Here is a 12225-nt window from a genome sequence, read left to right on the forward strand (position 1 = left end):
CATCAATACTGTTCAATATGTGGTTGGAAGGTAATTGAAAAAAATTATGTAGACTCTGACTTAAAAGGAGAGGGAGTCTCATAAACACACACTATAATTCCTGACAGCACTGTCTGGCTGCTGAACCTGTCACGCTCCAAAGTAGCACTGGAAAAAGGCCAAGCCCATTTGATAAGGCATGCTTTAAGCATGATGGAGACTGCCAGGGAACTTTGGTTGGTTTTCACTTTTTTCCTATGTTACTTCAGCTTCAGCTGTAGGAAGGCATGTTTCCTTGAAGCATTTCAATCCCCCTTCCTATTCAGAAAATATTTAATATGCTCCTAAATTTATGTTCCATTAAACTCTGCACATGAGCATATTCCAGAGAGGTGAATGAGAGAGCTGATCACTGTGTTCATTTTCATGTATTAACTGCAGAGCTGTCTACAGCTGCTTAAATTTCACCACCATTTACAATCCTTTTAACCATATTATAGTTGGGGGGTTTGGAGTGTTGTTTTGGGGTGTTTTGTTGATTGAAATAAATATTGAAGAAGATTTACATAATACAGTCAAGGATACAAATTCAAGCCAATACTTTCCCAGATAAACGTAGAACTGAATCTATATTATTCTCAAATAAAAATGGAAAGGTGATATTAATTTTGGTTGCACTGTTATTTGGCTGGTTTTCTTTCTTCCCCTTCCTTCCTTCCTTCCTTCCTTCCTTCCTTCCTTCCTTCCTTCCTTCCTTCCTTCCTTCCTTCCTTCCTTCCTTCCTTCCTTCCTTCCTTCCTTCCTTCCTTCCTTCCTTCCTTCCTTCCTTCCTTCCTTCCTTCCTTCCTTCCTTCCTTCCTTCCCTTCCTTCCCTTCCTTCCCTTCCTTCCCTTTCTTTCCCTTGATGCACCAATAAAGATGTCCCACATCTAATCTAAACTCAGATGGATTTTTGAGAGCCACCCAGGGAATTAGTGTGGTCTTTTCCACTTCCAAGGAACTGAAAACTGAAGATTTTACCTTATGAAGAAACAAAGTAGTTCCAGAGGACCGAGGCATACCTTTTCCCCAAGAGCTTCATAGTTGCTTCAATGCACTTTAATACACTCCATCTATACAGGCTGTTGCCTGTGAACCAGCAGAAGTCTGATCTTAACTTCCTCTCTGCTGGAGACCTCTTTTTATGGATGATGTAGAGAAACATAGGGAGGCTACTCTTGCTCTATCATATTGATTTCACATTAGTGGTATAGTAGTATAGGATACTAGTTTTTCCAACTCTCTCAAACATAACACATCTTTACATTCTTCCCAGAAAATCATCTTTCCCAAGTCTTGACTGCCATCTGCTATTTCAGCTTGGGACTCCAGAAAAGAAGTGGATTTTCTGCACAGTCATTCTGTTTTGCATTTCAGTGGGCTTGGGTTTACTGTGATTACTTGAAAAAATTCTAAACAGTCCTGTGAGAATCTAGGAAATACTTATAGAAAACATCTTTCTAAGTGTGCAAGACATTATGTGCATAAAAAGAGCAGCTAATAGCCAGAAGTTTGGCATATTGTTCTGATTTTTTTAGCTTTACCACTGTTTTCACAGGATGGTGGCTTTGAAAAAAAATGACCACAGAAAACAGTAGTAATACCTATTACTGGAAATAAAGTCTGGAGGTGTATCTCTTCCTTGCTTATCTTTGGCATATTTAGGATTCAGAGTTTCTTTAACTTGGCAAGCCTGGTCATGCAGTACATTCGCTCCCATATAATTACTTTTTGTTACTGCTATGAAATTGTTTTACATAGTCTCCAGACCTGCAGACATTCAAGCATATGAATAACAGACTTCTAACTTCAATCAGATTACAACTGGGAATAAGGTACTTAGACATGTGCAGCATCTGGTTGCAGAATTAAGATCATTCATCTCTTGGGTCTTCTTAGGCAATTATAGCATGAGATCTGTGCACATGGACTATAGGATTCATGCAATGTGGGCTTCTTTACCTGAGATGAGCAAAAATGTTTTTAGAAATCAAAGGACAATCCAGACAGCTAATACAGCAACTCCTGCAGTAAGTACATCACCTCCAAACAATCACCCTATTTACACACTCCGGCATTTTGATGAGGAAACACTGTGAGTATATGGAGTTCTTTAACCAGTTCAAGCCAAAAAGAAGTGTGGGCCTATGTGTTTCATCAAAATTAAGGATATTTTTTTGAATCACCCTAAAAACCCATTATATCTGATGTTTGAGAGAGGACAGCATCTTGCAAGACCTTTATTCACCTAGTTTTACCCAATTTGAAAAGAAATTAATGATTTCTTTGGTGTCTACAAGTTTAATTAACAAGTGTGTTGACTCAAAACAGTGCATGGTGTTAATGACCTTAGTGTAATACATCACATTTTAACCTAAATACCTCAAAAATTCTCTCATGTATTTTTCTATGTCATAGGATGTGTGTATTTCCAGCAGTAAAATTATATTTGAGTATTTTGCTGAAATAGATTAAAAATCTATTTGCTTAACAGATTAAAAACTGTTCAAATTATATTAACATTTAAACATCATAAAGATTGGATACTCAGACTCCTTGGAACAGAGTTTAATTTCCAAGCATTTTTCTTGATTTGATGGGCCTATTCATGAATAACTTAAAAAAATTTACTTCAGAAAATGTTATTATTGATACTAAACTGCCTATGAGCAGTCCATCCTACTGAGCATGTTACTTATTCAGATGCAGATTTATTTCCCAGTTCCTAATTCCTAATGATTTTCTTTTTCTGTCCGAAATCAATGCTAATATCACCTAATGAATTTTACAAAAATCATTGAGCTGTATTAGAATAGTTACTGAACTGAACTTAATATGCTAAAATAATGTAAAAAGAGGAAAGAGAAGACTTTTCTGAATGTTTCTGTAAGTTGTTTTTAGTATATAGTCATTAATGCATTGAGACATGTACAAAAATGCATTAAAGGATCAGGAATATTTTCCTGCAGGTACTTAGAACCTAATAAATAATGAATGTGATGATTAACTACATGGGCAGAAGTACAGAGCATTACCAAGAAAAAAACTGCGTAAAATCTGGCATTTGAATGGGTGTGCACCACTGTTTTTAATATATAAAAACACTTGAATATACTCAGTTGTGTGTGAAGAGAAAACAAAAGAAGTAAGCGTGCTTGAATTAACATCATTTTTTCAAATGAAACAGATTTAAATATTGCCAAGAGCAGTGAGAGCATCTGGAGTTGGGTGGAAGGGCAGCAGAACGAGCTGATCAGAGCACCATGACACCCTTCAGTGCTGCTTGAGCAGCCACAGAGGTTTGTGCAGGTCTAGAGAGCTGAAGTAAGACCACCACCAGGGCTTCTCCCTGCCCGGCGACGACCCACCTCGAGCCTCGGGCTGCCCATGTTGGGCGTGAGGGTCAAAAAGTTCCAGTGGGTCATATGGGTCGTACACGTCTTCCATTGAGCGGCGGAGGAGCTTGTTGGGCCAAGCCTCAACAGGTCGCAATACAAAGTCGACTCGCCCAGCCCGTTTCATCTTGGCAGGAAGGGTGACCCTCTTCATCACCCGGCTGTATCCTGCCGCTTGGGCGCTGATTATGTACGTTCCTGGAGGCAGGAGTCGCCAGTAGTCTCCATCAGCAGCTTAGGAAAGGTAAAGGCACAACAAAACAGCTTAGTTTTTAGCCTTTCATCCTTTATAGTTACATACTCACATATACGTGCATGCACAGACAGCACAAGTATTTAGGGGGCAGGTTTTGAAAGGATCTCAGATTTTGATTCAGATTTTGAAAAAAGTTCAGATGTAAACTCCAGAATGACAAAAAGAGACTCCACCTGTGAAAATCTGGCCTTTGGGAGCTAATGGAGTAAAATTCACATACAAAATGTCAGTAACTGCTGTGCCCGTGTCACAGGCAAGGGAATCTTTCCTTCATGCTGCTTTCCCAGGGGTACAAGAAATAACTCCAAAGACGTCAAATGAATTTAAAACTATGTGAAACTTAAGAAAGTGAAAGCAGAATCCAGGCTGCAATATATATATATATAGCATGTCTAAGGAGCTAAGAAATCCCTGCTTTTATTATATTACATTCAATTACTTTGCAGACATTATAGCACATAAGACTATGGAGTCAGAGCTGCAGCTGGTATAAATTGCCATTAGTGTAAAATGGGTGTAAATTTCCTCCAGCTGAAGGTTAGAGCCTGCAGGCAAAAGCAGGGAGTTTTAAAACAGAATATTTATTCTTCATTTTATATTTCCTTTATTTTTAATGGCAAGTTTCTTAGCTCAGTTAATGTTGCATTAATGTTATTTTCTCATGGAATTTCTCAGTCATTTTTAACACTGAAATTAAAAGACTTTCTAATCATATGACATTCTTATCCCCACCTAACTCAAGAACAAATGCTCCTTTTTCCTTCAATGTAAACACATTTTTTATTTAATTCTTAATTCTTTAAAGGTCCACTGCCAATGGAAAGCCATTGTCTGGGAAGAAGTTTGAAAAAGACCCTAATTCATGCCAGAGTCTCCCACCAGCCTCAAGAATCTGCATCATCCCCACTATTGTATCCCCTCTAATGTTAGTTTTTTTGAAAGCTGGAAAGCATCCATTACATTATAAACCATTCTGGCTTTACGAATTGATTCAACAACTATCATTAGAGCAAAATGTTACCATTCATGTCTTCTATTTTGCACTTCTATGGCCTATCCTGTTCTCAGTGAAATCAATAATAAAATGAGAGCATTGATTTCAGTGAGAGCCTAAAAGCTCAGAACTTTATGACTGTGAAAATTAACAGTTGCTTATGCCTCAATACTTGTTTACCAGCTGGTGACAGGTATAAAGTGAACATAATTCAACGTTCTAGTTTTTTGCATTCAGTATAACTATTGGCCAAAAATTGCATAAATTTATGCCTTTCCACATGAACAAAAAACATTGCAGGCCCTTCAGTCACTGAAGTTATTCCAGTTGTTAAAGTCAGTGTGGATCCTACTCTAAGGTCTATACCTTATGATCACAGTATTTCAACTATCTTATTCTATCAGGGCTCCGTACCTCCCCATGCTGTTACAGCCTCTGAGCAGGGCTACTGCCATATTCCTGCAAACATGAAACATAAAGGTGTATTTCTGAATCTCACTGAAGACACATTGGCTTTGACGGACAGCAGACAGTTCTAGGTGGAAGTTGTAACAACAAAGACTATGTCAGTCCAGAGACATGACAGACTCAACAGCCAGTCTGACATGTATTCTCTTGTTATTCTAGAAACCCACAGATGAGCCTTCAATTCTCTATTAAAGCACCATTTCTATCAAATACAACAAGCCTTCTGCAGGTTAAGCTCTCAGTGCTTTCACATTGCCCCAGGAAAAAGCTCAAACTAAAAATATTACCTGTGGTGACATCATGCTGGATGCCCCTGACAGAAATACGAGCATTTTTTATTGGGTTGCCAAACTTATCAGACACAATTCCTTTTATGCCCCGATGAACCTGGCAAAGCAAAGCAAAGTTAGATGGGAGTAATTTATTACAGTACCACGTCCTCATCTTCTACAAGGAAGAGAGGAAACAACTTTCAAGAGGTTCAACCCATTATAGAGGCTCTCAGGCTCAGGCTAACGCCCCTTCAGATCACATCCTCTATTTTGGGAGCTCCAAGGTGGCTGAGGAAAAGGGATAACTGAACAAGAGCTTTTTTTGGGCTAGGTATGTGGCTCTGCATTGAGAGACCCTTCTCTGCACAGATCACTGGCACCTCATGATCTGACCACAGTATTTAAAGACTGTTTCTGAATGTCTGCCCTAGACCCAGAACCACAAAGAAATTAGAAGGTAAGGCTTTAAAAAACAATCTGATGCTCTATACACAATGAGAAGGTGTCACTTATCTACTTGGGACTCATCATCGCTCTGCTGCCTGCACTTCACTACATGTCAGAATGTCATGATAGCAGTGTGTATAATATCCTTTTTCCCTTCTCTACAAGTACAGAACTGAGCTGCTTGAGCTGATGAGAAACATGCTTGGTGACAAACTAAAGAGTGATGTGAATGCTGTCATACGAGGAGGTGCACAAACAGCTCACTATATTTGAAGTTCAATAAAACAATACAACACTGGAAAAAAAATCTAAGTATTTAAACATTAATCCTCTTGAGGTTCTTTTTTTGCAACATTCTGAAATGAAAACATTTTCCGTTGGAAAATCTATATGACCTTTTTAAATGAAAAGTAATTCCATTTCTATTTTCCCCTGAACCGCTATAATCAGCTTGAGGTGTTCTTTACTCCACTTCCACCCCTCCTTCTTTCTCTTGGTCTCATTTTTCCCCTCCCCATTATCCTTTGTCACAAAAGAAGAATAGAAAATAATAACAAAGCATCAAAAACAGGGAAAAAATTTGTTCTTCTCTTGGAATATAGAGATGTTTACAAATAAACATTAAAATATCCACTTTACATTAATTCTTAATACGAAACTGGAAAAAAAGTCTAGTCTAGAGACAGCAGTTTTTTATTTAAGGTGAGGCTGTCTTGTCATGGCTCTTGTTAAACAGCCATTCTGTACTGAGTGGAAATATTCACTGGAGGGTTTAGGAACAACTCAGTATAAGGATTTGAAAACTGTCCCTTAAGAACTATGATGATGAATCATTGCAATTTTCTTTTCAGCATGGACTTGAGGATTTATCATATGGATAGTGGATAAATCTGGTCAGAAGAGTCATCTCAGATCCAAATTTAATTTACAGTGTAGACATACTCAAAGTAGTATGACCTCATCCAACTTCAGTAATAATTTTGCAATTACAACATGACAGGATAAAAATGACAAAATTGAAATTTCTTTAATGATGTTGATTTGTTTTCCTTCAGTAAATATACTATTTTTTGCTTTGCCTCAAGTCTGTGCCACATAAGTTTGGGAGAGTGTTTTGATATCACGTCTGATGGGGAGAAGAGATCAGTGTTCACGAAAATGAATTCTACTTCTGCGTGTTAAGCCAAGTAGATTTGTACACACACCAAACAGCCTGGTATATATCAGAATAAGAAAAGTTTGAATTGGTTATGGCAGACTTAATCCTTATCAGGAGTAATTCAGTCATCCTTATCTACAAAGTTATTTTGCTTACTGTTCTGCATTTACTCAAAAAGCTTTTCCGTCATAGACTGCTACAGTATCTCACACCATAAAAATCTTTACATCTTGAAGACTTCAATAGCAATATATATGGATTTAACCCAGCTCCATTTGGATTCACTAAAACTCATTTTCATCAGACAGCTGTAAAATGAAATGAGTTTGGTGGTCTGTACTGTAGACTTTATTGAATGATAATACTTACCACAAGTAGCAAGAGGTTGCTTAGAAAGGCCATAAAAACACTCCTAACAATTTTAAATTACTGCATACTCTATCAAAATAAGGCATGACAGAAAGATAATCTACTAATGGCTGAGACAAAGATGAGCAACTTCTGTTTCTGCGTTCACTTACTTATCGTCAGTGAGGTATTTGTTTTTGCTGAGCTTAACCTTATTATTAAAAATGACTTTTAAATGGCATGTTTTAATACTCACAGACATACAGTTGTTCCTTTAGAAGATCAGGCTTCAGATTTTTTTAACTACTTTCATAAAGAAATCAAGCTGAAAAGTGTGGAAACTGCATTTCTAGCAAGATACTTAGAACCTCCCCATTTTAGCTGAAATCGAAATCTCCTGCTGCCATGCAGTAGGGTTTGGGCCACAAGCATGGAATACGGAAAGAAAAAAGTTCCAGGAAGCTCTTTGGAAAGCAGATCTTGTTGGTTTATTCTTCAAAAGAATGGTTTATTCATATTTTTCTGAATATGCAGGTTATCTCTAGCATTAAATTTTGGACAGTTGATTTATAATGTTGCACAAAGTATTTACAGACAATTCCCTTTTTCACTGTTTTCAAGGCATTTACAGTCCTCAATCTCCATCCCTCCTGCAATATAGGCAAAATATTATCCATGTGTCCTGCCAGACAAACTGAGGCACTGGGGCCCCTGTTGGGGTGTGATGATTGATTTGGTGCTATCTTGATCACTAACAGGGAAAACAGTAAAGAAATGAATATTGACAAAGAATGAAGGTCCATAAAAGCAGAGCCGTACCATTTCCATGTAATTCAGAAGGGCATCTCTGTTTTCATGCCAGATTGTAAAGAGCTCTTCCTCCAAAGGAAACTTTTCGCATCCTACCTCCACGGTAACTTCAAAGCAATTTGTGTGAAGGTAATTAAAATCTGCCATACCTATAGGTTTAAAAAGAACAAGGAGAGATCATGAACAAGCCACTTAACCCTTAACTGGAGCTTTGTTGTTGCAGTCAGCTGAATGCAGTCCCTGTGGCTGTGGATTAATATATTGTAAAGAGTGTGCATGGCTAATATATAAAAAGTATTCAACAAATTCTGAATTCTACAACTCGTTTCAACTATGAATTAACTAATGACAATGACACTTCTTTCAGGTGAAAAAGCAGCATTTTAAATTATTATTCACCCGACCAAGAAGCAATGATAGAGAGATAAGGATTGGTTAATCATGGTAATTGGATAATCGGCTGTATCAGAAGTGATTGTCAAGGGTCACCAGCAAAGAGATGACCTTTTGCCATTAGTATGTTCAAAACTGTTTCTGTACAAAAGACATTGGATATAATTTTCAGAAGAATGTAAGCCAAAGATATTTAAACCTAATTCTCACTCATGCCCCAAAGCTTTCTAAATGCCTAGTTTCAACATAATTATTTGGGGATTCAGCTGAGTCCTATCTGAAAACACAACTGAAGCACTGCTGAAAATTTATGAACACTGATATTTTATCCATGCCAGTATTTCAGAAATCCTGAAGAAAACTAATTACTATTATTGGAGAAATCAAAATTAGCAACAAATGAATGGGATGTTTGTCTCTGTTGTAGTTTTCCCTGAAAAACAGTTTATTTAAACAGATTGAAAAAACAGCACTTGCATACTCTGCAAGATGGATTCAAACTCATGCTGCTAAGGAATGAGAGCATAGCATTAAGCATTTATTTCTAGAATTGAAAACTAGAATACTATATGCAATAACATATTTGACCCTTGTCAGCTTGTTAACTTTCCTTGGGTCATATCAGGGCTGAATACATCCCATGGTTTCTGAATATAAATGTTACCAATGTACATTTTTCTACTTAAATCCCTTACAAATTATGTTTTGTAGGGGTTTGGCCTAAAGCAAACTGAAATGAATAAAATTTTCTCTTTCAAACCCTTGTGTCTCATAAAGGTCATATAGAGGTTTTACCTCACTTGATATGATGGTAAAGTGGTTTTACCTCCAGTGAAGCTGTACCACTCAGCACCATTTATAATACCTCCACGTTTTACAAAATTTCCACCGCAACGAAGTTCAGATCGGTCCGAGATGACTGGATGTGCATCTGCGTAGGCTTTAGCCAGCATTTTAAACATCTGTAACAAAAGGGTTTGAAATACATTTGTTTTTACAAACTGTAAACGCTGTCATTGCTGCTGGTAACTATTGCTGTTGCAAGCCCAGACCATACAATGAGCCAGCCTACATCCTTGAGGCTCATTGAGGGGGTGAAACTCCATGCAAGGATATTCTGCCAGGAAATTTTCACTTGTCTTCTTCTCCAAGGTCCTTCTTTGCAATCCAATAGATTTAGCTAGAGACAACATTAAATACCAGTGGATTTTGTGATACTTGGCTTCAACCTATCATCTGGGGCAGTAGTAGAGGGCTTGTTTGGTTGTACTCATGTCCTAGGTTTTAAAGCTGAAATTAGCTCTCCCTGTTATGTTTTAGCTCTTACTATTTTTACCCTTTCAAAAATACCTACAACAGCCTCAGCCCGACCAGATCTTCACATTGGCAGCTGATGTTTAAAATAGACAGAATCAATTTGCTTTGCACTTATCACGCACACAGGACAACCTGCCAGTTTGATCTCAATGACAGTTGCTTCTTTGTGGGGCAGAAACCATTCTTAAAAAGTGAAGGAAAAGATGTGGTGATGGAGGATGTCACCACTGATTTCCTAAGAGTTTTGATACTGATGAAGAGCAGATGAGTCACCAGCCAGAAAGGAAAAGTCACAGGTACATGTAGTGAAGACAGAAGAAACAACAGTGATCTGCAGAAAACCTTTATTTCAGTCAGGTTCCTGCGGTTTTTCTCCAATGTTTATTCCAACTTTGTACAGAAATACCCCCTCTCTTTTTTGTCTATTTGAACCTCATCTACAGAAGGTATAATTTCAGATTTCAACATTGAAATTACAGAAATTATCAGATGCTGCTAGGTCCTACTACTCAGTATCATGAGTTTCATTGCTTAAGAAAACATCTGCAAGAAGCTGGGTGGCTAAAATCTTATTTTTAGAAGTGATCCTGAAACTTTAAGGTTAAAGACAAAAATGACCAAGCACACAACTTTGATCTAATATTTACAAATGTTTCTAGTAATCACAAGCTGAGTCAGCTATGGGATCAGGTAGGTGACCAAGGAAAGGTGGAAAGCGAGTGTTATGTAAGTGTAAAGATGTGCTTTTACATCTCCCTTGAGTTTTTATCTGTGTCTAAGTATTGCTCATCCCAGACAATTAAGCCTTCTTCAAAGTTCTGCTGGAAAGAAATGGATGTTAATTGTATATGTTAAGCAGAACTTTTACTGCCAATAGTTTGGGGCCAGACCCACTATCTAATTACTACAGGAAATTGGGTCCCGGTTCTGAACCTTCTGTGGAAGATATTTGCTAAAAGTTTAGAAGGTGCCTATGTGACTTAGGAATATGTTCTTCACCTTTCCCCAAAATATCTGTAGATGTTTTATTTCCAGTGACCAAGTCTTTCTTCTCTTGTTTCACACCAAGAGGCACCAGACTTTTGCCTGGCCACTAGTGCAAATGAAAGAAAATGGGTGGTAGTGAGAACAGAAAGTAAGAAATCCAAAACCAAGTGAACTGGATTATAAAAAAAGTTAAACTTCTTTAAAAAAAAAAAAAAATGGAATGTGCTCAGATAGGAATACATTTGTTATCACTTAGCAGCAAATGCATGACTAGTCATGGACCTCAAAGAAACTTAGACATTTAGGTGTAATATGGTGGAACAAAGGGCAAAAAACACAGAGGAATCCACATGACTTTGGAAGCATGAGGCTTCACTTCATAAAAAGAGGTCAGTGCTGTTATCTTGGTCAGCACTTTTACCCCACAGATTGTCACAGGTTGGCTTTTTCAGGGGGAGGGAACAGTGTGTTTCCATTCACCAAAGGAAGTGAATTTGACTTGGTGTACACCATTCTGCTCCCGTGAGCACAGGCATCAATGCAGCTTCTTATGTAACCAAGAGCCTGCTAAAAACATCCATCTCCACAAAAGCCAAGAAATGGGAAAGTTCTGGATTAGGTGGGCTGAATCAGATGCAAGAATGTGAGTGTAAGGACATGGTCCAGCTCTAAGACTCCTTGGTCTTAGCAGGTACCAGCCCAGGCTGTGATGCAGGCCAAAGAGGCTTGAAATCCGCAGTGTTTTGGAGCAGATACCGAGAGGATCTTCATGCTACCGCATATACACCATGAGGGACACAGGGAGGTGGCAGCACCCAGATGCATTTTCAAACAGGGAAACCTGGTCGGCATATACTTCAGAGATTTGATTTAATTTCTGGCCATTATCTGCACTGCAGCATTTCACCCTGGCCTGAAGCCAAAGGTGCAAACTTGCCTCGTTTCCCCTTGCACAGCAATTCGACAGGTCAGTGGTCAGAACAAGGGTTATGGCTAATGTACAGCAGCTAAAACAAGCTGCTATATTTCAGGATGCAGGTTCCCTGGCAGAAACAGCTGCAGATGACATTACTTAAATGCAGGTCACTTCACAGGTACAGGTTTTGTAACTTTCTGGGCAAAATTCAAAGTCATACTGATAGTGTTAAGGTTCCTGTGCTGACTCATTCAAAAAATTGGTTTTAATTCAGGACAACCTCAGCCCTCCTCTGTATGTTTTAAACTTCCAAGGTTGTAGCTAACCTCCCAGGCTTTGCAGCCACTAACTATGCAGCAGTCACTAGCTTGAGGTTTTCTGTCTTACACTGTTGCAAACCAGGGATACCATTAGGGCTTGCCCAGCTGTGCACTGCATTGGGATG

General features: G+C 38.3%; 1 protein-coding gene across 1 annotated transcript in view; it reads right to left on the reverse strand.

Moving 5' to 3' along the window:
• Positions 1-3087: 3087 nt before the first annotated feature.
• Positions 3088-12225, reverse strand: part of CPZ (carboxypeptidase Z) — a 38120-nt gene continuing 28982 nt past the window's right edge. The window contains exons 8-11 of the mRNA XM_074821352.1: positions 9387-9522; positions 8177-8316; positions 5419-5518; positions 3088-3647 (exon numbers count right to left, since the gene is read on the reverse strand). Of these exons, the coding sequence (XP_074677453.1) occupies positions 3292-3647; positions 5419-5518; positions 8177-8316; positions 9387-9522 (732 nt within the window). The 3' untranslated portion in view covers positions 3088-3291. The remainder of the gene's footprint in view (positions 3648-5418; positions 5519-8176; positions 8317-9386; positions 9523-12225) is intronic.

This window comes from Strix aluco, chromosome 4 (genome assembly GCF_031877795.1).
Source record: "Strix aluco isolate bStrAlu1 chromosome 4, bStrAlu1.hap1, whole genome shotgun sequence".
Lineage (NCBI taxonomy): Eukaryota > Metazoa > Chordata > Aves > Strigiformes > Strigidae > Strix > Strix aluco.